Genomic DNA, 21843 nt, shown 5'->3' with positions numbered 1-21843 from the left:
CGGCCACCGACCCCCCCCCCCCCCCCTCCTCCCCCCCCCCCCCCTTGTGCGTCTAATTTATATACAGGTATAAGTATTTGAATATCGACGATGGACGTCGAACGTCTCGAGGTAATGTTACGTAATAACATTATATAAACAATAAACTTGTTGAAGGACTGAACGACTAAATTCTTCAATTCTTGGATTGTAATATGGCGGTAGCCTATTGTACTTACTGTTGATGAAGAGCAATATGAGGTGACGAGGTAATGATTAAATGATCAGGCTCAATAAGGACGACGACATTAGTGGGTGTCGAACCACAACGTACAGTGCCAGACTTGTTTCAAGTATCGTGTACCCAAAGACTTTCTTTACCCGCAACAGAATATGGTAGAATCAATGAGGATGCTGCTTTACAACTGTACGTGGAACAGGAAAACTGCACTTAGCAGAAGTGCGGCTTATTCGTTAATAGGAGGGACGGATTTCTCGCAGATTTCCCTGATTGACTACTTGGAACGAATGACCTCGTTGACGTAAAGTGTCCCCGTTCCAAAAGATTCTTGAGCATACTTAAACCGAGTATGAGGCGAAAAATAAGGAAAAGGAGCCTGGTGTGAAAGGTTCTAATCACCACCATAGCTTCTACTATCAAATACAAGGGCAGTTACACAATACACAAAGAGAGCTTTGTGATTCAGTTATATTTACACTCAAGGGCATTGATATCCAACGTATTCAGAGAGATGACACCTTCTGGTCAACCAACATAGTGCCTTTTCTACTCAAGTTTTACATGGAAGGCCCGACTTCCGCCGAAATTCCTTACGTAGACGAGTTGTCCGACCGAATAAACTGCAATTACTCCCGATCTGGGAGTCTCTCGATCTTTGTTCGTAAGCCATAGTATCATGAGATCGAAGGGTGTGGCTCTTCGTCCGCCGAATATTGCTTCGGCGGGTGTTTTTACCGTGTAAGAGGAGACCGTCGCGTGCAGCTGGAACAACAACCTTGCGATTCTTCACTGAACTGCTTCTTCCGTAAGCTTTAAAAGGTTTTTTTTTTTTTGTTTCGCACACCATCTGTTCTGCATGCCCGTTAGTTGCAGGATGGTATGGTGCACTAATGTGATGCCTGATGTCGGTTTTTTTTCTTCAAAAACTTGTTTATTTTGTTTGAAGCAAGATTTGGCGCGTTATCAGAAAAAAGTATTTTCGGTAGGGCAAAAGTAAGTAAAAGAGACAGTAGAACGTCAATGACTTGTTTGGACGTCGTGGCAGGCATCGTGTAAACTTCCAGCCACTTAGAGTACGCATTGCCCATGACTCCGCAGATGCAGATACATTTCGCCACCCACCGAATAAATATTGGATCGTTTTCAGTTACTGTTCATGATGGCGTACGTTGGACTCAAGGAAGACTTCGAGTCTTTTCAAAAAGTTAGCCCAGGTACCAGGACTTTTGTCGAAAGCGGCAAGTGTTCGAAACGTCGACAACGTCGGTAGCCACGTGTTGTGCTTGACACTGGACACTTACCATTCGCTGAGAAGAAACTTGCTCGTTCGTCTGCCACGAGTCGTCCGATATCAGGTCATCACCGCGACCCCATCTCCCGACAAAAACGCATGTCCATAGTTTGCAATCACGTGAACTTATAAATTCCCGAACGCTCATAACTTGCCGTCGCTAAACGCCGTTCATTCATAAAGTCATCATTGCAAATAAACGTCTTCCTACTTCTTCTGATGGTTTTCATCATATTCCTCCTAAGCTGTACTTACAACATTATGTGTGTCGGTACTTTCGAAAATATTGCAACGGCGTTTTTTGTCTGCCCCCCCCCCCCCCCCCCTATAATGTAACAACCTTTACACATCTTCCGGACCCCGTGAAACACAATATTTTGTGACGTTATTTCAGTCGTCATTAAAATGGTGAGGTAAGTACCGTAAATCGCGAAGCAGTTTACTGGACGTCCGCTTGCACTGGTGTCTTGTAAGATTGAGTCTACTGAGCGTGCATTCCTGCAGAAGAAAGTTTCATTGATAGAATATTAACAAGTCAATCGACATTAAATTTCTTGTTGGTAAGATTTATTGCGAAAGCCCGTTACAACCGCCGAACCGCATCTCCCTTCATCAGAGAACAATTTATACCCAGCCTGACATTCTCGCATACATACGTTTGCTGGGGCTACGCTACTTGAGCTAGCTGAGCACAGCTGGCAGCGGCGCGAGCAAGGCCACGAGGGGAACGTGATGGTGCTCGAGCCATCCCACTGTGAACCAATGTTTCGGCCACCCCACGGGTGCGTGTCGCCATCTATTGGTTGAACTAACGCCTTGTTTAAGATGGCTGCCGTGGGACCGCAGCCTTAAGGGAATTTTTTTACTTTATGGAGTGAAATATTTTGAGACATGCGGCGACCTTTAATTCGCATTACATGTCATGTTTTTAATCTCTTTTATTCCACAAGTGACGTCACGAGAGCATTGTGGGTTTCTTGAAATACCCGCACGAGGTCATGTGGGTGTGACGTCATGACCCTACTGACATATCAGGATTTTTGCTGCCCGCCACCGATGCCGGATTTTCTTTGGCGCGAGCTCCTTATTGCTATCACTTTAAAACAGAAAGCTAGGTTTGCTGGAGCTACCTCGTCGATCTCGCACTTGAAAGGTAATATTGCACAATGAAAAGGAGAACCGTACTTGACGTAATGACGACTAGTGGCACGAGTACATGGTCGTTTCAAATATCAATTCACTTTATTCAGGGTCAAATAAACACGCAACATTTTTAGTAAATATTTGTTCTTTTTAGCACGTAGCAAATGCAACAAGTTATCCCGTGATGCACTGTCCTTTGATGCAGCTCTGAAAGAGACGCAAGCATGATGTTAGTTGGTAGTGTTATGATTTAAATAAGATGCCGCGTTTCGTTTTTTTTTTTTTTTTTTTTTTTTTCTTTTTCGAGTAAAGGGGTGCTTTTCGGGGTTTATTTTCCCCCGGATGTTTCGCCTTTTTGAGTATAAGTATTTTGTGTTGGGCAGGTAATTGCGTGTTTTCGGGACTCATGTTGAAGAAAATGGGATACGTGCTTGTGATTACCGATTCTCCGAAGAACATGTGCGCAGACTTGTACACGTTACTGAAAAAAAGTAACTGATTACAATTACAATTACTACAGTCAAAAAAGTAACCGATTACCGTTACTGATTACTGCCTCCCAGAAGTAATTGAACAATTACTGCAAAGTAATTGATTACTTTTCAAGTTACTTTCACGTTACTTCTTATTGCGATGACAGAAATACACAAATACACAGTAAAATATTGCGTACACAATTTTGTTTGGTTATTGTTCCCTTTTTTGTTTTCAGACCCGGACCTTGTCGTGTAGCTGACGCGTCGACCTAAGGAACAAAGCCCACTAAAAAGTCAATAGCGAGTTCCCGCTTCCCGTCGACTTTATCAGCAATCTGCAACGAGATCCGGAACTCCCCAGCCAAGGCTGGTGGCGCGCTTGTAGAAGAGCGTGGCGCAAAAGAAAAAAGGATTTGCCGACTAATCCTAGTTTTATTTTTTTTAGATGTTAAAAAAATGTCAATCATTTTTGCTACATGGCTGAGTGACCATGTTAATTTTTGTGAGAAAAAAAATTGTGGAATGAAAAATGTAATTGGTAATTGTGTAATTGATTTTGTAATTGATTACAGAAAAAAGTAATTGAATTACTCCGAGCGTTACAGCTTGACAAATGTAATTAAAGCGTTACAAAATTACACTTAACTGTAATTGATTACAAGTAATCAATTACTTGTAACGCGTTACGTACAAGTCTGCATGTGCGTGACCCAGATACTTGGAAAACGTCTTCAAACCGATAAGATAAGGAAAGAAGAAATTGAGTGTGGTTGTCAGTAGCCTCACGGCCGGTTCGGTGGGGTTCTTTTTTTTGTTTTAGTCAACAGAAAATGTGTAGATAAACGTTTGCTCCCCGTGGTGCTGGGGTTTCTGTTCTTTAATGAGAGCTACCACTTGTTTTTTTTTTTTTTCGGTTTTTCCTTATCTTGATTACGCAGACTCAGGGGTTAATTATCCGGGTTTACCGGTATTTACCGAAAACACGGAACCCCTTGGTTATTCGGGCACAGCAGAAACAAACACTCAAAATTGCGAAAACGAACAAACACGAGACAAATGAAACCAGAGTTGAAAGAAAAGAAAGAAATAAAGGAACAAAAACAAATGCAGCTAACCGCCGAATTCAGAAACCTCACTCAAACTACACTCAAACTGAAGGGCCCCTCCACTTACTCGAGGAAGGCGCGAGGGGCCCTTCAGTTTGAGTGTAGTTTGAGTGAGGTTTCTGAATTCGGCGGTAAGGGTGGCTTATACACTTGCGATTGAGTGTGATCAAGTGGGTCGCAAGCTCTTGTGGCCGCTTACGACTTGAGAACACATTAGTGCCGTCTATTGGGTAGCCCTAAAACAAAATACTATCTGTGTACATATTTTCATACATTCTTTACGCGGAAGTTAGTTTTTCGTTATATCGTCCTGAGAGTGGTGTAAGCGATCATGTCTCGTGGTCTGTAGATTTCATTTCGCAAATACTGAAGACCGTTCGGTCTAGTGGATGTGTAAGTTTTTTTAATCAATAATTAACCGATTAATCGTTTAAAAAAGTAATTGCTATAAACAATCGATTAATCTCTAGGTAAATCGATTAAATGCCCAGCCACAGTTTTGACACTACTCTCCACTTGTTAATTCTGCTTCTCTTCTTTCTCTCATATACACCCACAAGGATATATTACCTTTACTAGGAATAGCACCTTAACCCGCAAAATCCAATCCGACAGCTTTTACGTAGTATAAACGGCTGGACGTGCGGATGCTTGGGGTTTTCACCTTTGGATAGGATAGGATGACTGCTGCCATCTATCGTCACGGACAATCTTTGAGATAGCGGAGACAGCCGTCTTTGCTGTCTTGGCGAGTCCGGTATCTCGGCGCGTTGGTGGCGGACCTCCGCAGCGCTAAAGTGTGGACATCGCGATGCGCGTGCGTTCTCTTGAAAGCGGGCTCCCTACCAATAGGGGGGAGTGGCGGTGCTTTACACGTAGGCCACCTCATGTAATGTGAGGAGTGGAATGTATTCTTTTACACGCCGCTGCAAGTTAAGAAGACAAGGTCAAGCTTAGCAAAACGAACGCCGGAGGGTAGTTGAGACGATGCGAGGAGAGACTGGCCTCCTCTCCAGTGTTCGCTCTGCTAAAGTGGAAATAGAGGAGGGCTTTTGCGGGAGGAGATAATTCTGATTTTCTTAACCTGCAACGGGGCATAGTAAAGTATGTGCGCAAACTATCGCGAAAAATCTATTTCTTTTAGTGATTTTATTGTACAGATTCTTCTCACCTTTCCTTGGTCACAGATCATGCCATCTAGAGCCGGGGTAACGATGGAGCGCTTCGACCCATTCGTTCTATAACCAGAACAAATCACCTTGCAATCTATCTCCTTCAGCCGGTCCTGCATCAGAAATTTCAAGAATCACAATTATTAGGGTGACCAGACGTCCCGTTTTGGCCGGGGCGGTCTCGTTTTAGAGGTTCCTATATCTGCCGTTCCGTCATCTTGCCTGAATAGAGTCAAATATCCCGTATCGTGGGAACTTCCTCGCTGAATCAATACCAAACGAGGGGAAGAAGACAAAAATGCCTACTCGTGACAGTGTATTAGAATGAGCATAGTATCAAAATGTTATTTCCAGCAGAGTACGAGTTTTAGCCTTTCTAGCGTCTCCACTTGATAAGAAGTTTTTTTCGCACAGAAGCGTGCACGGGAAACTTTTATATTATAAAACTGTTGCATGCTTAGGTTTTGCAGAATAAGTAAGAAGGGTGCGTGTGTACTCAACTAGTCAATATACGGCCCCAGAAAAGAGAGAGTTTTCACAATAAACTGAATCGTAGCAAAAACTTTGTTTTTCTGTCTCGTTGATAGAATATAATGAAATATTTTGTTTTATTTGAAAGCCAGAAAAACCAAGACTAAGCAGAATTAGGCCATATTAGAAGGGCGGGGGGAGGAATAATACTTTTTAGTTTCAAGGCTAGGTGGCGCAAGCTACTGCCCGGAACTGGGCCGAGCTGAATGGAATGACGCCAACGAAGCGTCGGAAGCATGTGTCTCCAACTGTCGTGTTCGGCGAGTCCCAGCAGCCATTTTCCCGATGATTTCGTACGTTGGATGGGATAGCGTTGTCGCGGCAGTGGGGCAGTGGCTTAGCCGGGAACTGCAACAAGGTGTAAAGTTGGGCGAGTTGGTTGATGGTCATATTGAATGGGTTAAAACAGCGCAAAAAGACGAAGGGCCAGTAAAAGGAAACACACAGACGCAGCGCTGTGTCTGTGTGTTTCCTTTTACTGGTCGTTCGTCTTGTTGTGCTGCCTTAACCCATTCAATATGGCTTAGCCAGGAATGTTTTCCGGGGGGGGGGGGGGGGGGGGGGGGCTGAGGATACATGCGTATATCATAGGCCTGTCTCTTTTGCCCAGTTGCCCGTATACTGATGGTACCATCTAAGTGACGCGACCATAAAGGCGGTGCTGTAGCATCAGGTAATACGCGAGGTATCTTCGAATGCAAGCGCCTGTCAGTGTCTAGCTATCCGCGCTACCAGAGTGCCTGAAAAAAAAAATTAACATCAATAACCAAAATTATAGAAGTCGCGGCGCCATTGTCTATAGAAACGCTAAAAGCGCGTTCCTTGCAGCGAATTTTTTCACAGCGGAGCTGTTAAGGACTAGGTTCCCCAGGATCGTCTCTGTGTATGTTGACACAAACCTACCTGGACAGCTACCGTTATCTATAAGCGACGGTGGCAAGCACACAATCAGTATGGTTTCCGCCGTCGCTCGTAGATGGCGGCAACCTTTCCAGCTATCAAAGAAGAATGGATAGTTGGGCGCGTTGGTGGGAATTCATCGTAGGAAACAGCGCGAAAAACAGACGACGACGAAGAAGAAGACGCACATAGTGTATCGAGCACAGCTCCGCTGGTCTTTCTTCTTCACGAGAGTGGAAAGGCTGAACGATTTTCTTTTATAGCGTCTGTGGGCAACCTAGAGGAGCATGGTGACACGCGAACAAAACGCGACCAAAAATATTCTATTGTGCTCGCCAGGAGCGCTGATAAAAACTTAAAATTTACAGGTTTACAAGGTCGGCTGGAATTCGGAGAGGGTGGGCAGCCCCAGCACCAGCCCCACCCTAACCCTGGGTGAGGGTGGGGCTGTGGCTGATGTTCAATAACCTTTCTCCCTGGCAACACCGACGGGCTCGTCATGGTCCTCAGTCATCTTGAAGAAATCCTTACCACTCTTCGACCTACCCAGGAGACAACCCGGTGACTACAGACCCCAAGCCACCTTTACACTGTACCACGGCTCAATGTACGCACCGGATGTACTGACCCTCTTTTTAGAGCGCAGCTCTTAGGGGCCCGTTCCCGACTTGAGCGGCGTCGGCGTCGGCGTAACCAAGGTCACCCCAAGATCACGCGACCCCCAAGGTCATCCCAAGGTCACGTGACCCCCAGAGGTCACGTGACCCCCGAGGTCACGTGACCCCCCGACGAGGTCACGTGACCTCCCCGATGACGTCATCATCACAGATGACGTCACCGGCATCCGCATCGTCATCGTCATCATCACTGACGACGTCATCAGTGACGTCACTGATGACGTCACCGGCATCCGCATCGTCATCATCACGCATGACGTCATCAGTGACGTCACTGATGACGTCACCGACATTCGCATCGTCATCGTCATCATCGGTGATGACGTCATCGGAGTCCGCATCGTCATTGTCACTGATGACGTCATCAGTGACGTCACTGATGACATCATCGGCATCGTCACGTGACCCCCCAGGTCACTTCACCCCCCCCAGTACCCTTCCCTCCTCCTCCTCAAGAGCTGCGCTCTAATTCGGTGTTACAGGGAGTTGTAAACGGCTTTCACTTTTTCATGGACCCAAAGGGACGAGAATTCTGGTGGCAATCAGCTGGTTGAACGACGTTGAATCGAAATGTCGTTTAAGGCCCATTCACACTCTTGCGACCGAGTACGACTGAGAGAGACGAGATCTCTTATAACTTCTTAAATGTTTTTAGAATGAGGGAACACACTGGCATTGTGGCGCCATCTATGCGGTGACCCTGGAACTGCATTTCACAAGAGCGAAGGTTTTGCGGGATTTCCGAGGTCAAATGTGCGTAATACCCATAGAAAGGCTCGTTCATAACATTGACAAAAGTTTTTCGAGCCAACAAAGAAAGGATAATGCGCGAGAAATAAAAAAAAAATATGCTGGACCGCCGAGTTTACACTGCTTCCCAATAGATGGCGCCAGTGTGTTTTCTGGTTTAAGAAATTTTAAGGAACTTAGATGTAAGAGGTCGCAAGAGTGTGAACGGGCCTTTAGTCGACACGCGACGTCTGCAACCGCGCCACGGATCAAGTATACCGCCAAGTTTTGAAGACGATTTAAAGGAGCAGTGGACGCCCGATGCTGATATCGCGGCACGGCGTAAGCGTACCCCGAAGGCACGCTTTTTGAATATGATGAAGCAGTCATAAAACACGCGTATACATTATTAAAAAAAAAATTTATGACTAGCAAGCACCTCAGACCTCTAAAATAATTGTTACAGGCGAGTTGCAGTAATTCTTAATTCACAAATTAAAACAGAGTAAATTAATAGGCTCTTCGTTTAAAATGGAAGCGTTGAGATTAAATTGGTGATATCTTGGGTAAAATTCGTTTTCTCTCGGATAAACTTGGTAATAACTTAAATTAAATTCATTTGCTTTTGGATTCAATTGATGACCACTTGGATTAAATTGGTGTACAGCTTAATTATATTCAGGGACGCTCAGATTTAAAAAAAAAAAAAAAAAAACGCTGCCACTTGGATTGGTATGAGCGGGAAAACTTAGAACCGAAATGCCGTACCACTGTCAATTCCAAGAGCTTGTGCCTGGACACGATCTTTCACGCGCTCTAGAGCGAAACAGAACGAAAACAAAACGTCGCGAGTAAAATGATGCTTGTCACAACATTCTTGTTGCTGCGTCGCTTTAAAGCATGACCTAAGACGTAGTTGATAGTTTGGAGAACTTTTATTTCTTTACCATGCAATGAAAACATATGAGTGGTCTTGAGGATTGGAAAAGCGAGAAAGGCGTTGTCATTTAATAAATAACACGATTGTTTATCCTAATATACGCAGTTCAACGAATTGCGATAAGCTTGCCCTACGAATGTCTCTTACAGTTCCGAAAGGAACTTTTGGTTTCTATTAAGAGTGCTTCAAAATGATTTAATCCAATCAAATAACTGAAACATTTGCCATAAAATATTGATAAAATCAACCAGGCAGGGAACATTTTACGCCACAAAATTATATCTAAAATGAGATGATGCTGATCAGAGAGCTTGATTATAGCTTTCACCAAAGTGGAACTGTAGTAGGAACTAGTATTTCTTATGGTATGCAGTCGAACTGTCTGACTTAGAGCCGTGTTCGATTTCTAAGGTATGTTGTTCACACAGTGCATATTCTATGTCGCTACTCACTGACTCTGATCTATTTCAGAAGATGTTCGACTTAAGGTGGTTTTCGGCATCGGGGAATTCACTTTAGTTAAATTGACAAAGGATAACAGACTAATCCGGAGGAATATGTTTGCTATACTTTAAGATGAAATAAATAAATAAAGAAATCACTAAATACATAAATAAAAAGCTTATAAATTTGACCAGGTGGAAGCACTAATTGTATAAACATAAGTTAAAAGAGTTTATAAGTTTTCCTGTAACTTAACCTATCACACATTTTAACATAACATTTCTTGCAGAAGACTCGTGGGCATAAACTCGGGAGAGGGGTTCCATTGGTCTTCACGGAAGGTGGCTCTGGAAAACCCGAGAACTTTCGAAGTTCAAGAAGTGGCAGGAAAATTTAGGACTCTAGTTTGTTGCTACATAAGAAACTCAAGATGAGCTCCTCCCACAAAGCCCTCTACTCCTTCCACTTGAGCAGAGCAAACGCTAGAGAGGAGGTCAGTGGTAAGGAAGAGACTAATAATCGTGGCGACCAGTGAGCTTTGGGGGAGCGCCTTTAGATAAAGTTGTAATTAGATAAGATATCATTTTATCTGTACAGCTGGTACTATTCATTTTATATAAATGATAAAAATTTGAGGCAATAAACACTTGGTTTTTCTCCACAATGTGTTCAATTCAATGGTTCAATACCATCAGGACCCAAGATGTATATGTCACCTTTCTTCAAATTTTTATGAATTTAGAAGTCTATTTTCCTCTTGGTACATGGTCATATTGCAGGCAACCACCGAAGTTGCTTGCACAAAAGACGCTGCATCCACTCCATGAAGAACTTCGGGTTCACCAGTTATATGTGCATGTATATGTGAAACAACAGAGACATACAAAACATTCACGAAGTGGACTTACAAAACCTATCCAATGATACAGCGTGTCCTCTAAATATATTTAGGTTTTTTTTTTGCACCTCAAAAATAAACTATGTATTACCAAATGCTCAGTTTCCGCTCAGAGGGGACACTTGCAGTCCGGACCAGGTGCCAATATTTCGGAACCTTCCATCTGATTGTATAGTTATATGTGATTTTCGGAATAATTCAGTAGAAATTTGAAGCCTGTTCCTGTAAGCTCGGGTCATTCATCTCCATGTATTCGTAGGCAGACATTTCTATATATAAAATTTCATAAAGTCACTTTTAACGTTTGAATAAAAAAAGAAGCTCTGAAACTTTATATTTTCGTCCACACGGCTTGTGATAAATTTAGGTGAAAACTGAGCCTTCTGCAATACATAGTTTATTTTTGCAGTAAAAAAGCACAGCATGTTATGGGAACCCCTACAAAATGGAGAGTGCGCAGTCAGATCTAAAAGTGGAACCTGTGCTGACATCATTTCCAACAGAACATGTGCTGTTTTCGAACATGACACACTTTCCGTATCAGGCAGCACTTGTACCCATATAGTGGTGTGTGGGACACAGGCATGCTAACCTTTTTGCCACGACATATTCCGTACTAATTACTTACGGTTAATGCTCCATTATTCAGTGACACGGAACTTGTTTTTGTTGCAAGATGTTAAAAGGGATATGTCCCGTACTTCATCGTTATTTTTTCTAAGGGGGTAGTTGAAATGTATAAAATAAATAAGCCTTCTATCTTCTTCCCAGTCAGCAAAAAATTAAGTTTAAATCAGACGTTGCCTTAATCTGCTGTATCGAAGCTATGCAATCCGATCCAGTGGAGGAACGTTCGGAGCTGTAGGGGGAAAGAGGTCTTCTTCGATCCCATATTTCTAAGCATTACACCTACTGCTTCGTTGACCTTGAGCAAGGAAAGTAGAAATCACAAGGCTTATGGCAGGAATTTATTTGAGCAATTTCAGCGAAATTTTATAATAAAATCTCATTATTGTGGGGCCCACGGTTAGAAAGTTTATGGAGCTAGTAAGAAAAAAACGAGAATCTTAAAATTGTCTTTTAATTTTTGCAACCGTACCTCACAAGCCCGCCGATGGAAACAAAGTCATTATGGTTCTATAGTCCGTTGCAACCTAAGAACGAAGGGCGAGGGTAAGACGTGCCGGGGAGGAGGAAGCAGACGGAACGCTGAAGAAGAGAGAGGGGAACCTCCTTCTCTCTTTAGCGTTCTGTCTGCTTCCTCCTATCCGGCCCGTCTTACCCTCGCCCTTCGTTCTTAGGTTGCAACGGACTATAGACCTTTTCCGCTTACTCTCGCCCCCGACCGCCAAGAAGGCATACCCGGTATGGGCAATGAAAAAATATTAAAACGTTTCCACCTGCAAATAGTAAAAAAATAGAGGGGAGACAAAACGAGAATGGTTGACGGTTACGCTCATCTCCTAAATGCATCTATTGGTGTGGCGACGGCAAAACAATGTTTTCGCTCATACTGGAACTGACGATATTTCAAGATGGCGGCGCCCTTGTGAAGAAGGTCTATAGGTAGAGTGGAGTTGTGTGAATGACCGCGAATAATGTGGCCAATCTTACGATGTTTCACGCTCACTAACCAGTTCTGCCGATTATAAATCAAAGAGTGACTACGGCATGTTCATAGTTCTTGGTTGACATTGTCATATTGCGTGACTGTAGATCTCGTGGCATTCAGTTAATCACTGGTCCGGGTTTGGCGGCTACCATGGAAAGTTTTACAATAAAAAGTAAGCCGCATACCATCCAGGGACACGGCAAGAATGGACTAGGACGAGTGCAGGCAAAATTGGACTAAGCCGCAAGCCAGTGAGATAAACTGGAATTGAGAAAATAAAAGATCTGCTCCAACAAAAAATGGGAGTAGCAAGTGAAGCTCGGTCGCTCAACGGCTGTAACAGCAAACTCACTAGTCACTAAAAGACTAAGAAACGGAGGGCGTGGTTTAGTATGTTTCATGATTCGTTCTTTGGTGCTCTCATTGGCTGACGTCACGATCTCATTGGCTGCGGAGATACATTGAACGTCTTTCATTTCTTTAGAGTGCCAGTGACTATAAGTATGATAAATCTTGAATTACCGGTTCATAGAAGACGTTCTTCATATCTGGGTACTTTGCCTGGCAGTAGCGGCCGACAGATGTGACCCTGGCTGGGAGCAAATTCGGGAAGGTCTTCATGAAGTCCATTTGGAATGTATTTTTGAAGCACTGTTCTACTTGGTTGCTGAAAAATAAGAAGACAGATGTCGCAGATTTGTGAAATCTTCCACGAGAGTAATTTTTACATTCTAAAAATCTGGCGAGTCTTCTTTCCCGCAAAGCACACGAGAGAGCCAATCGCCGTTATCCACAGAGGGAGCTGGGCGAAAGACGAGATTGAATATACGGTATACCTACCCCCCTCCCTTTCAAGGTCATCGCTGTGAGTGACGTTTCACCTGCTTACGTCGTGATTTCTGTGCCATCCGAGATTGTTCATTTAAGTGTAAAAAGATTTTGAGCCTCATAATACGCCGCATTGATTGGCTGCCCCAATTGTTTTGCGGGAAATTGGTAATACAAATAATGGGAAGGTCATAAAACACGGAGACGGAACAGACGATCCTTGAGTGCAGAAGTTCGTTACCTATGAAGTTCATCATCTCTCTTGCGTTTGTTAACATTAGCTCCAACAAAAGTTTTTCTCAGGTTTTGTTTCAGTAGTAGCTTAGTCAGCTAGTGTGCGCTGGTGTTCCGTTTTTAAGGTACTGTTTCTTTAGGTAATAGCCCCCTTAAACAGGCGGCACGTTGTGATCTCAAAGGAATGTTCCAGTGTTGCCTGAATTCCTCTTTTTCGGGCGTTTTTTTCCGCAGCCGGAATTTATGCCCAATGTGAAATTACGTGAGTTCAAAAATGATAGAAACATTTATTGATATGTTTCTTAATGGGAGTTACAGTCAACATTTGGGGCATCTTGAAGCTAGGTCGCATGCTAATATTACTGAAGTAAGCAAACAAGAGAAAACATTATAAATGCAAACGAGTCTCAAGGATTCTTGGTCGTCATGTCACCTAACACGCCAAAAAAGAAAGAAAAAATGTCAGTTTTTTTATTTATTGTGAAATATTTGAAAAAATGCACTAAAACAACCTTTTATTTTTCCCATCTTGTTAAAAAAATTCTAACGCAATAACACGATAGGACTGCTGTCTCATTTTTTCAAGCAGCCTTGAGACAAAATGGCGGTTGTCTTACTGATAATAAGGTTCTTGTCGTAATATTGAAATATTGTCTCAATGATGCCACTGTTTTCTGCAACCTCGAAAAACGGACAACTTATTAAAAAAAAAAAAAAAAAAACACTAGGAAGGAAGTTTATAGCGAACGTTCCCCTATTTCTTCTGGCTTTGATGTATCAACTATCAATGACATCTTAAGACACGCAGGGCGTGGTGGGTGCCAAGAATCTCATTACCGCTCCGCAGCCAATCAGACTGCAGGATTGGACAATAAGACAGACGTAGAACCAATCACAAAACAAGAATAAATTAACATAATAATCCCCGCCCTTAATTCTCTTAGGCTGTCGGCGACAGTCGAAAACATATAGGATCAAACATAGCCTTACAAACTCAACATGTCAGAAATAGAAAGAACATCTTCATACCCAACCTTGGAGTGGTTCGGGACTCCGCGCGTCTGGTATGGACCTGCACGTTAATACTGTGGTGGCTTCATCGTTGAGAATGATCGGCGTATGGTCTCAAATATTACTTAAGAGTTTAAAACATTGTCACCTGCCCTTGTGCTGTATAATTGATTTTTCCGCTCAAAATTGGACTTTGGCTTCTACTGCCCAGAATTCACTTAATTCTTCAAGATATAACTGTATTAAAAACATTGAGGAACGCTTTGTTTGTTTAATGTATGATCGATACCTCGCAAAGAAATATTTTTATCGCTACAACTCACTGCTAAGTAAAATACGCATGGACACACTTTCTGAAACACGAGATCTTTATGATTTGTTATTTTGCACAAACCTTGAAATGGCAAGGTACCACATGCTCAAGATTATTGTCCCAACGTGAGCGTTTATTTATCTTTTTGTTTCTTGATGTCAATGGAAATGGTTTATATCGGTTTATATGAAACTGGTGTATGTCGGTAAAAAGAAAAAAAGCTTAACAATGTTAGAAGTATAATAGGATATGAGAATTTGTTTTTTGTTCTGTGTTTAGTTTCGTGATTTGTATGTATAGTGTTAGTGTGTTTGATGCGGGTGTGTATGTTTTTTCTTCTTCTGTGTTGTGATGCACCACCGGAAAGCATGTTGCTGCTTTGGAGATCAAAAATAAACAGAATCATAAGAATTAACATAAACACAAGCATATTACCGAGTGTCTATTTATATGTTTCTGAAATATTTAATTACTCGCCTCCACGGGCATCAAAAACAATTAGATATATATGGACAGATCTGTTCCAAGAACTAATTTTTACAAAAATAAGAGATAAAAGTGACAAAATACCTCAAGAAAACGCGCATCTGCGCCAGACAGCATTTTGAAAAATAAAATCTATTGATTCCGCCGTCAAAATAACTCATGATGTAGCCGTGCTTGAAGGCGCAGTCTCGATCCTGGGAACCCTTATGACCATGAATGTGCTTGGCCGGTCCGTCTCCATCGTGAACGCAACCGTACCTAAAGAAGAAAGCAAAGCGTAAGACTGCAAAAGAGCAAAACTAACTGCGTTGTGCCTATTATTAGACAGCGGGAACTTAGTCAGTCACTACCGAAGACTACCATTATCAGTCTTAAGTAGTAACTTGTCACAAGTAACGCGTTACTGTTGCTTGGCTACCGTTTTCGTAAATTTTAATCGTTGCTCTCTATCTTTTCGAGTTGTAACTTGCAACCGTAGTTCTGTTTCAATTTGGGAAGTAACGACGACAAAAACGACGTTATTTCATTGTTAATGTTTGCGATTACAGCATTACGACGTCATTGAACGAGTAAAATCTAACCTTTTTTGTTCTTTTTCAAATGACATGTTCCGACATCTCGAGTGTTATGTTTGTCTTGCGCCAACTTGCGCCAGCTTTACTCGCATGCTTTGTCGTAAAATGCGGGTTGTTCTTCGTTTATATCCCCAGAGAAAGGGAACTTAAAAGTAACAATGTTACTTTTAGGAGCGAAGCTCCTTAGGGGCTAGCCATGTCCGTATGTCCGTCCGTATGTCCGTCCGATGTCCGGCGTCGGGTGCTCGTGCTCACGAGCACGTGCTCCCGTGTTGGTGTAAGGCAAAAAAAAAAAAAAAAAAAAACAACAGCCGCATATCTACTTGGTGAATGATGTTGATTGGGGCGAATCTTTGGTGGTGCTTGTCTTCGTAAACGGTGAGCCGCAGCATGCCGAGCCTTTCGTTCGGTTTCATCCATGTCAGAAAGAGAATGTGTGGTATGGAGCGGTGGGGCAGTTTGATACTTTATACCCATGTTACGGATAAAAAAAAAAACAGGAAGCGGGATGGCCAAAAAAACGCGTTTTTCGCTTAAGGCTCGTCAAATTATGAGGCGCTGGAGAAACGCAGCCTTCTGCGTTAGGTCCTTATTTCGAACTCTTTTTGTTCGCCTTCCGCCCACTGAAATGCATGCGGGAAGGGCCTTAGAACGCACCTGGTATCGCTGCGCCGCAGCGTTCCTCCGCAACATAAAGTTCGTCTACTTTCCTCGCCGTCACCATGCCAATGAACGCCGATTGAATAGAAGCACGCACGGTACCGCTACACTTTGTCGACCCGAACACTGGTGCGCACACCAATACGGTGGAGGGCACCTGGGCCCACGTCGAAAACTCTCTTCCATCTGGACGGCGCGAGAGCCACCATTTCACTGGTCACCTTGCAAAGTTCATGTTTTGGAGGAGAGAGAAGGCGCGCGGAAACAATGATAGATTCCAGTCGTTCGTCGCCGCGGCCGCCAAAATCTACAGCCCCGACGCAGACAGGGATTCTGACGGCCCCGGTGACTTCGAGTGATCCGCTGCGCTGAGCCCGTCACCCGCCTGCGTGCATAAAGACGACTTATGCTCCAACCGCTCGTCAAGTGCTCGTTACGTCAGTTATAGGTTCTGGTAGCGGTCTAAACGGTCCTTTTCAGGGCCCCCATATTTTGCAAACGGAGCTGTCTTTTGAGTGCGGCACCCCATGTCTCTGTCAAAAGTTCACAGGAAAGGCCCAGCAAAGGTATGTGGTCCCCAACTTGGATATCGCGTGTTATGATTCAAATAAAAATTGTTCTTGCTTATTTCGCGCCTTTGATCCCAATAAATGCCGCCGTTGCAGTCGTCCCGCGGTGCTGTTGCTCGCTCATTCGCTGTCGGCGTGCCTCAGCTTCGTTGTCTTAGCTAGCGGCGCACTGGCGAAGGCGACCTTTGATCCGAATAAATGCCGCCGTTGCATTCGTCCCGCGGTGTTGTTTCTTGCTCGATCGCTGTCGGCGTGTCTCAGCTTCGTCGTCTTTGCTAGCGGCGCGCCGGCGGAGACGGTTGATCTGCCAAACCGCGTTCGGCTTTGGCTATACCCTGTTTCACCTTATGATGTACCGCAGGAAAGGCTGCAAGCGCGAGCTCCTTGCTTTGGGGCACATCTCGGTGGCACAAGCTCTCGTGCATTAAGGGCAGCAGCCAAGCCTACGAGCTCGCGCATCTAGCCTTCGCTGCGGTACAACATAAGGTGAAACGGAGTATAGCAGATGGCGTTCGTAAAATGGCGTCAGCTGTTGTGGCTTCACGCGGCGGTACCCTGCGTGCTTCTATTGATTCGGCGTTCGTTGCCATGGTGACGGCGAGGAAAGCAGACGAACTTTATGTTGCGGAAGAACGGTGCGGCGCAGCGATACCAGGTGCGTTCTAAGGCCCTTCCCGCATGCTTTTCAATGGGCGGAAGGCGAACAAAAAGAGTTCGAAATAAGGACTTAACGCAGAAAGCTGCATTTCTCCAGCGCCTCATAATTTGACGAGCCTTGCACGAAAAGCATGTTTTTAGTCCGGAGTTCGGAGATAGTTTTTCTACAACAACATGGGTCTAAAGTATCAATGTGCCGAAAGTGGTTATATACGCATTTGAGCTTTTGACCGCAGCGTGACATGGATGAAAACGAATGAAAGGCTTGGTATGCTGCGCCTCAGCGTCTACGCAGACAAGCACCACCAGAGCTTCGCCCCAATCAACATCATTCAACAAGTGGAGATGCGGTTGTTTTTAAATTAAACGTAACTGTAACGAATTACTTTTTCGCTGCAGTAACTGTAACAGTAACTTCGCTACTTTTATCTAAAAGTAACTGTGGCTGTAAAAAAAATTTTAAATAAGTTTTTTAAGTCTGGTTATTGGAACTGAGCCAAACGAACGAAACAAATTGTGGCCAATTGCTAGGTAAATATATTGGATACTTGAGACGTTACAGACAAGCGTTTAGCGATACTCGGAGTTTCCAGACGCCAGATGCCTAAGCTCACGTCACTCTTCATGGGATAGTTTGACGCATACCATGCGTACACTTGTAGGATATTACCGTTAATCGGGGCTGATAAACCTGGCGACGTTCCAGAGCCTTCCATACTCTCGAGCGCCCCTCCCTCAGTGCGCACAGGTGGTCGAGGTCCTCCTCGACTACCTACCTCGCCCATGCCTGCCCCTGTGGTCACGTGACCTCCCGTTAGCCAATCAGCGTCCAGCACCTCACTCCTCCTCTCCAACCAGTCAACCAATCAGTGACGAGCCTCGCGGCAACGCTTTCATCCAGGCTTCACTTTTATCTGGGCTTCAAGAGATGCCGAACACCTAGCCAAGGAACGTGTCCGGTTGAAAACACTTACGAATGGCCCAATTCGTGAGCGGCGAAGTGAACACCAAGGTACGCTTCCCCTCGGTCTTCAACAATGGCAAAGTTCGCATACGTTGAACACGCACCGCCGACTTCTGCCATGCCTGAAAATATAGGTTAAAGAGCATTAAAAAAAAAAGTACTTCACAACCTAGGTTTGGTACGTCTCGTCAAGTCGTTGGTCACTAACTCTAGAACGGAGTACGTACATTAATTCGCTTATAAAATTGAAGACTAAAGTTAACTGTCTAAACCTAAATCAAAAACAAAACAAGCACCATCATGTTGACGAATACTTGGGGAGCAAATTGTGTCGAGCGCGAAATACAACCTTGCACAAATGGAAGTCAGGTGGCGTAACCAGCCTTGGGCAAGTTACTTTTAAAAAAGTTATTCGTTACAGTGACAGTTACTTTTAGAAAAAAAGTAGTGAGGTTAATGTTACAGTTACCGCTACAAAAACTTAACTCGTTAGAGTTACAGTTACGTTTAAAAAGTAACGACGTTAGTTTTCAGTTACTTTTTTTATAACACAAAAATTTAGAAAAAACGAGAAAACGCTCCTCGCCAAGTTTTTTTGCATAAAATTAAGAAAAAGTAAGCTTTTTATTCATATTGTAAATTTGCAGCAGTTGCTTTTTGAAATTAGCGTCTGAAAGTTTCCATCGTTTGTTGGCGAACACGTCCCTGCCCTTGCTGAACAAACCCCGCGGAAGCAGAGCAACGAGCAAACACCGCGCAAACCTCAGTAAATGTTGCCTCGACTGTTGACGTGACACCGGAGTAGTGGCGAAAATCAAAATACGAAACATTCGCAGTGCTCTCCGCGTGTATTGTTGTTTTACGGTTGATTCACCCGATTAAAAAGCGTTTGCGCAGAGAAAAGGCCAACCGCAACATAGGCAGTGATTCAAGATACTTCTGGCGGCTTTTCGAGGTGGCAGATAGAGGTGACGGTTTTATGGACCTCGGATAGATGGCGCCACTAAAACTCCGTATACCGTAATAAAAGTTGCGTCGATGATGCCAGGTTTTTGGCGAATTTCTATTTATGTTGGAACGACAAGATTTATACAAAAATTACCTTTTATCGAGCAGGTATTCGCACAACTTGCTATCTTTCTACAAGACCGGGCGCTTTAAGTCCGTGCTCCAAAGCTCGAAAGTTTGGCGCGATTGTTTGGCGCTCCTTTCACTAAACGGACAGGAGTGCCACCGGAGACTGACACTGGAGCGCGCTCTTCATGCACCGAGAATAAAGCCCCTTGATAAAGGCGTTTAACGCAAACATATTGAGGGGCTTTAACCGAAAATTTCTCGGAGCGCGAGTGACAATTATTCGCGCTCCGTGACGTCACGTAAACAAACAAGATGGCTGCTGCTGTTGAGACCGTCGAGACGAAAGGCGTAGCTGGACCACTGCCCCCTTTCAGTTGATTAGTGCTTAATCGAGCAGGTAAAAATTATTTGACTTGAAAGCTAAGACAGCAATTAGCGTTCCGAAAAAAGTTTGTGCATCTCGCCTAAAAAAATGCATTTGTCAAAGGGTAGCGTGCCGACAGCACAGCGACAGGAAAGTTGTCGAGATGAAGAGATGCGAACCGCTCTGCGCCTTTCATAATGCTTAGCCCAGCGAGGAAAGATACTTTGATTTCAAAGCCGAAACATCAGCGAGCATCGAGGAAAAGGTTTGTTCGTGCGTCTTGAGTGAAAACGAATTGATCTATCGAACGAGCGTGCCGATAGCTCGGCGACAGAAAAGTTGATGAAAAGACAGTCAGACCGCTGCCCTGCTTAGAATGCTTGGCCCAGCCGCAGTGAATAAAGATACTTAGATTGGAAAGCCGAAACACCACTTAGCGTCCCGAGAAAGGTTTGTTCTTGCATACCGCCTAGAAACGAATTGACGTGCAATCGAACGACGGTGTGCCGGTATCGGCGTAGCTTCCGTCTCGCTGCGAGACGGAACCGACGAAACCTCGGAATCTCTGATACATTTGAGGGTTTCCTGCGTCGACGAGCAGGTTCAAGAATGTTATCTTTAATTTAAATCGGAACAGCGTACATAGTCAGTAAATGATCGGCCAAGGTAACCTTCCACATATGTGCGCGAAGCGAATCTTGAAGCCTTTCAGGAGTATTAAAACGTCCGTAGAAACTTCATAACGTCGCCGTCTTTTTGCTTTAGAATATGCCGCTCCACACGGGCCTAATTATTTAAAATATTTTCGGCTTCTGTCACCCGTATTTACGGTCGGGAGGAGCTCGTGTGGCTCGTCGATAGTTTCTGGCCGTGTTCCAGAACTTACTCGATCTAACTCTAGGGTAAAGGTGGTTATCGAAAACCTACCCGCGTCCAGCGTTTCTCTATTTTTGTTGTCACGTGACATAATCCGCCAGGGTAACTCAGATCCATTCGAGTAGGTTTGGAACCGGCCTCGGTGTGTCGCGCTGGTCGCGCCATGCGTCGTTTCAATTCATTTCATTCATTAGTTCCCCTTAAGACCCATGATGAGTATTACAAAGGGACATTGGCAAAAAACACAATACATTAATGCCACAAGAAAAAAAGAATGAATTCAATGGGCGTATCACAGGTGCAGGTGACCAATAACAGCTTCGGCGAATTTTTGAGGGCCGTTACCGTGACCACGGCTTCTGGTAACATGTTACAATTTTTAATGGCGAGCTGCAAGGATGAAAACTTGTAACTATTAGTCCTGGGAATGTCTAGGTGAAGTTTGCAGGAGTGGTCAAGTCGGCGAGAAATGAAAGAGGCAGGTATGCAATAAATAGACTTATGAGCTGGAGAGTGGTAGAAAAGTTTATGGAAGTAGTTTTAGTTGTCATACAGCTCTACGTTCTCTTAGAGGAGGAAGGCTGAGAATTGACTTCAAGGAGGTAACGCTTACAGAGTGGTTATAATTCCTTAGGATGAAACGTGCAGCTTTATTTTGGATGGATTCTAACTCGTTTTCAAGGGAGACTTGGTGGGGGTTCCAAATGACAGAAGCATACTCTAAAATGGGGCGTATTAAGGCGTTATAAGCTACAAGTTTAGTTTCCTCAGATGCGATATATGGAGTACGACGCAGAAAACCAAGAGATTTGTTAGCTTTAGCGGCTATATGATTGATATGACATCCCCAAGAGAGGCTACTGGTTGGAAAACCTCCTCCCTTAGCGAAAACTAAGACGTTTGAAATATACCCCATTCTAATTTGAGTGTATTTGAAGTACAGTTCATATTTGTAAGCACACAATAAATAGACCGAAAATATACACTTCTTTCTTTTTACTTAGTATAAAATATATTTCTGAAAATATATTAAAAATACCTTTCTTTAAACTACATTTGAAGTTCCCTTCATGCGTTCTGAAATATGTAA

The 21843-nt window shown here is 43.8% G+C and overlaps 1 protein-coding gene across 1 annotated transcript; it reads right to left on the bottom strand.

Annotated features, from left to right (window-relative positions):
* Window positions 1-2828: 2828 nt before the first annotated feature.
* Window positions 2829-18556, bottom strand: LOC115316198 (A disintegrin and metalloproteinase with thrombospondin motifs 18-like). The gene is made up of 5 exons (XM_040207925.1): window positions 18447-18556; window positions 15096-15269; window positions 12662-12806; window positions 5408-5521; window positions 2829-2861 (listed from the first exon to the last, which is right to left on the bottom strand). The coding sequence occupies exons 1-5, from the start codon at window positions 18554-18556 to the stop codon at window positions 2829-2831; spliced, it is 576 nt and encodes a 191-aa protein (XP_040063859.1).
* Window positions 18557-21843: the final 3287 nt, after the last annotated feature.

Source organism: Ixodes scapularis, unplaced genomic scaffold, assembly GCF_016920785.2.
Source record: "Ixodes scapularis isolate PalLabHiFi unplaced genomic scaffold, ASM1692078v2 PGA_scaffold4__175_contigs__length_147842914, whole genome shotgun sequence".
Lineage (NCBI taxonomy): Eukaryota > Metazoa > Arthropoda > Arachnida > Ixodida > Ixodidae > Ixodes > Ixodes scapularis.
Note: the sequence above shows the minus strand (reverse complement) of the source record. Positions and strands in the feature narration are given on the sequence as shown.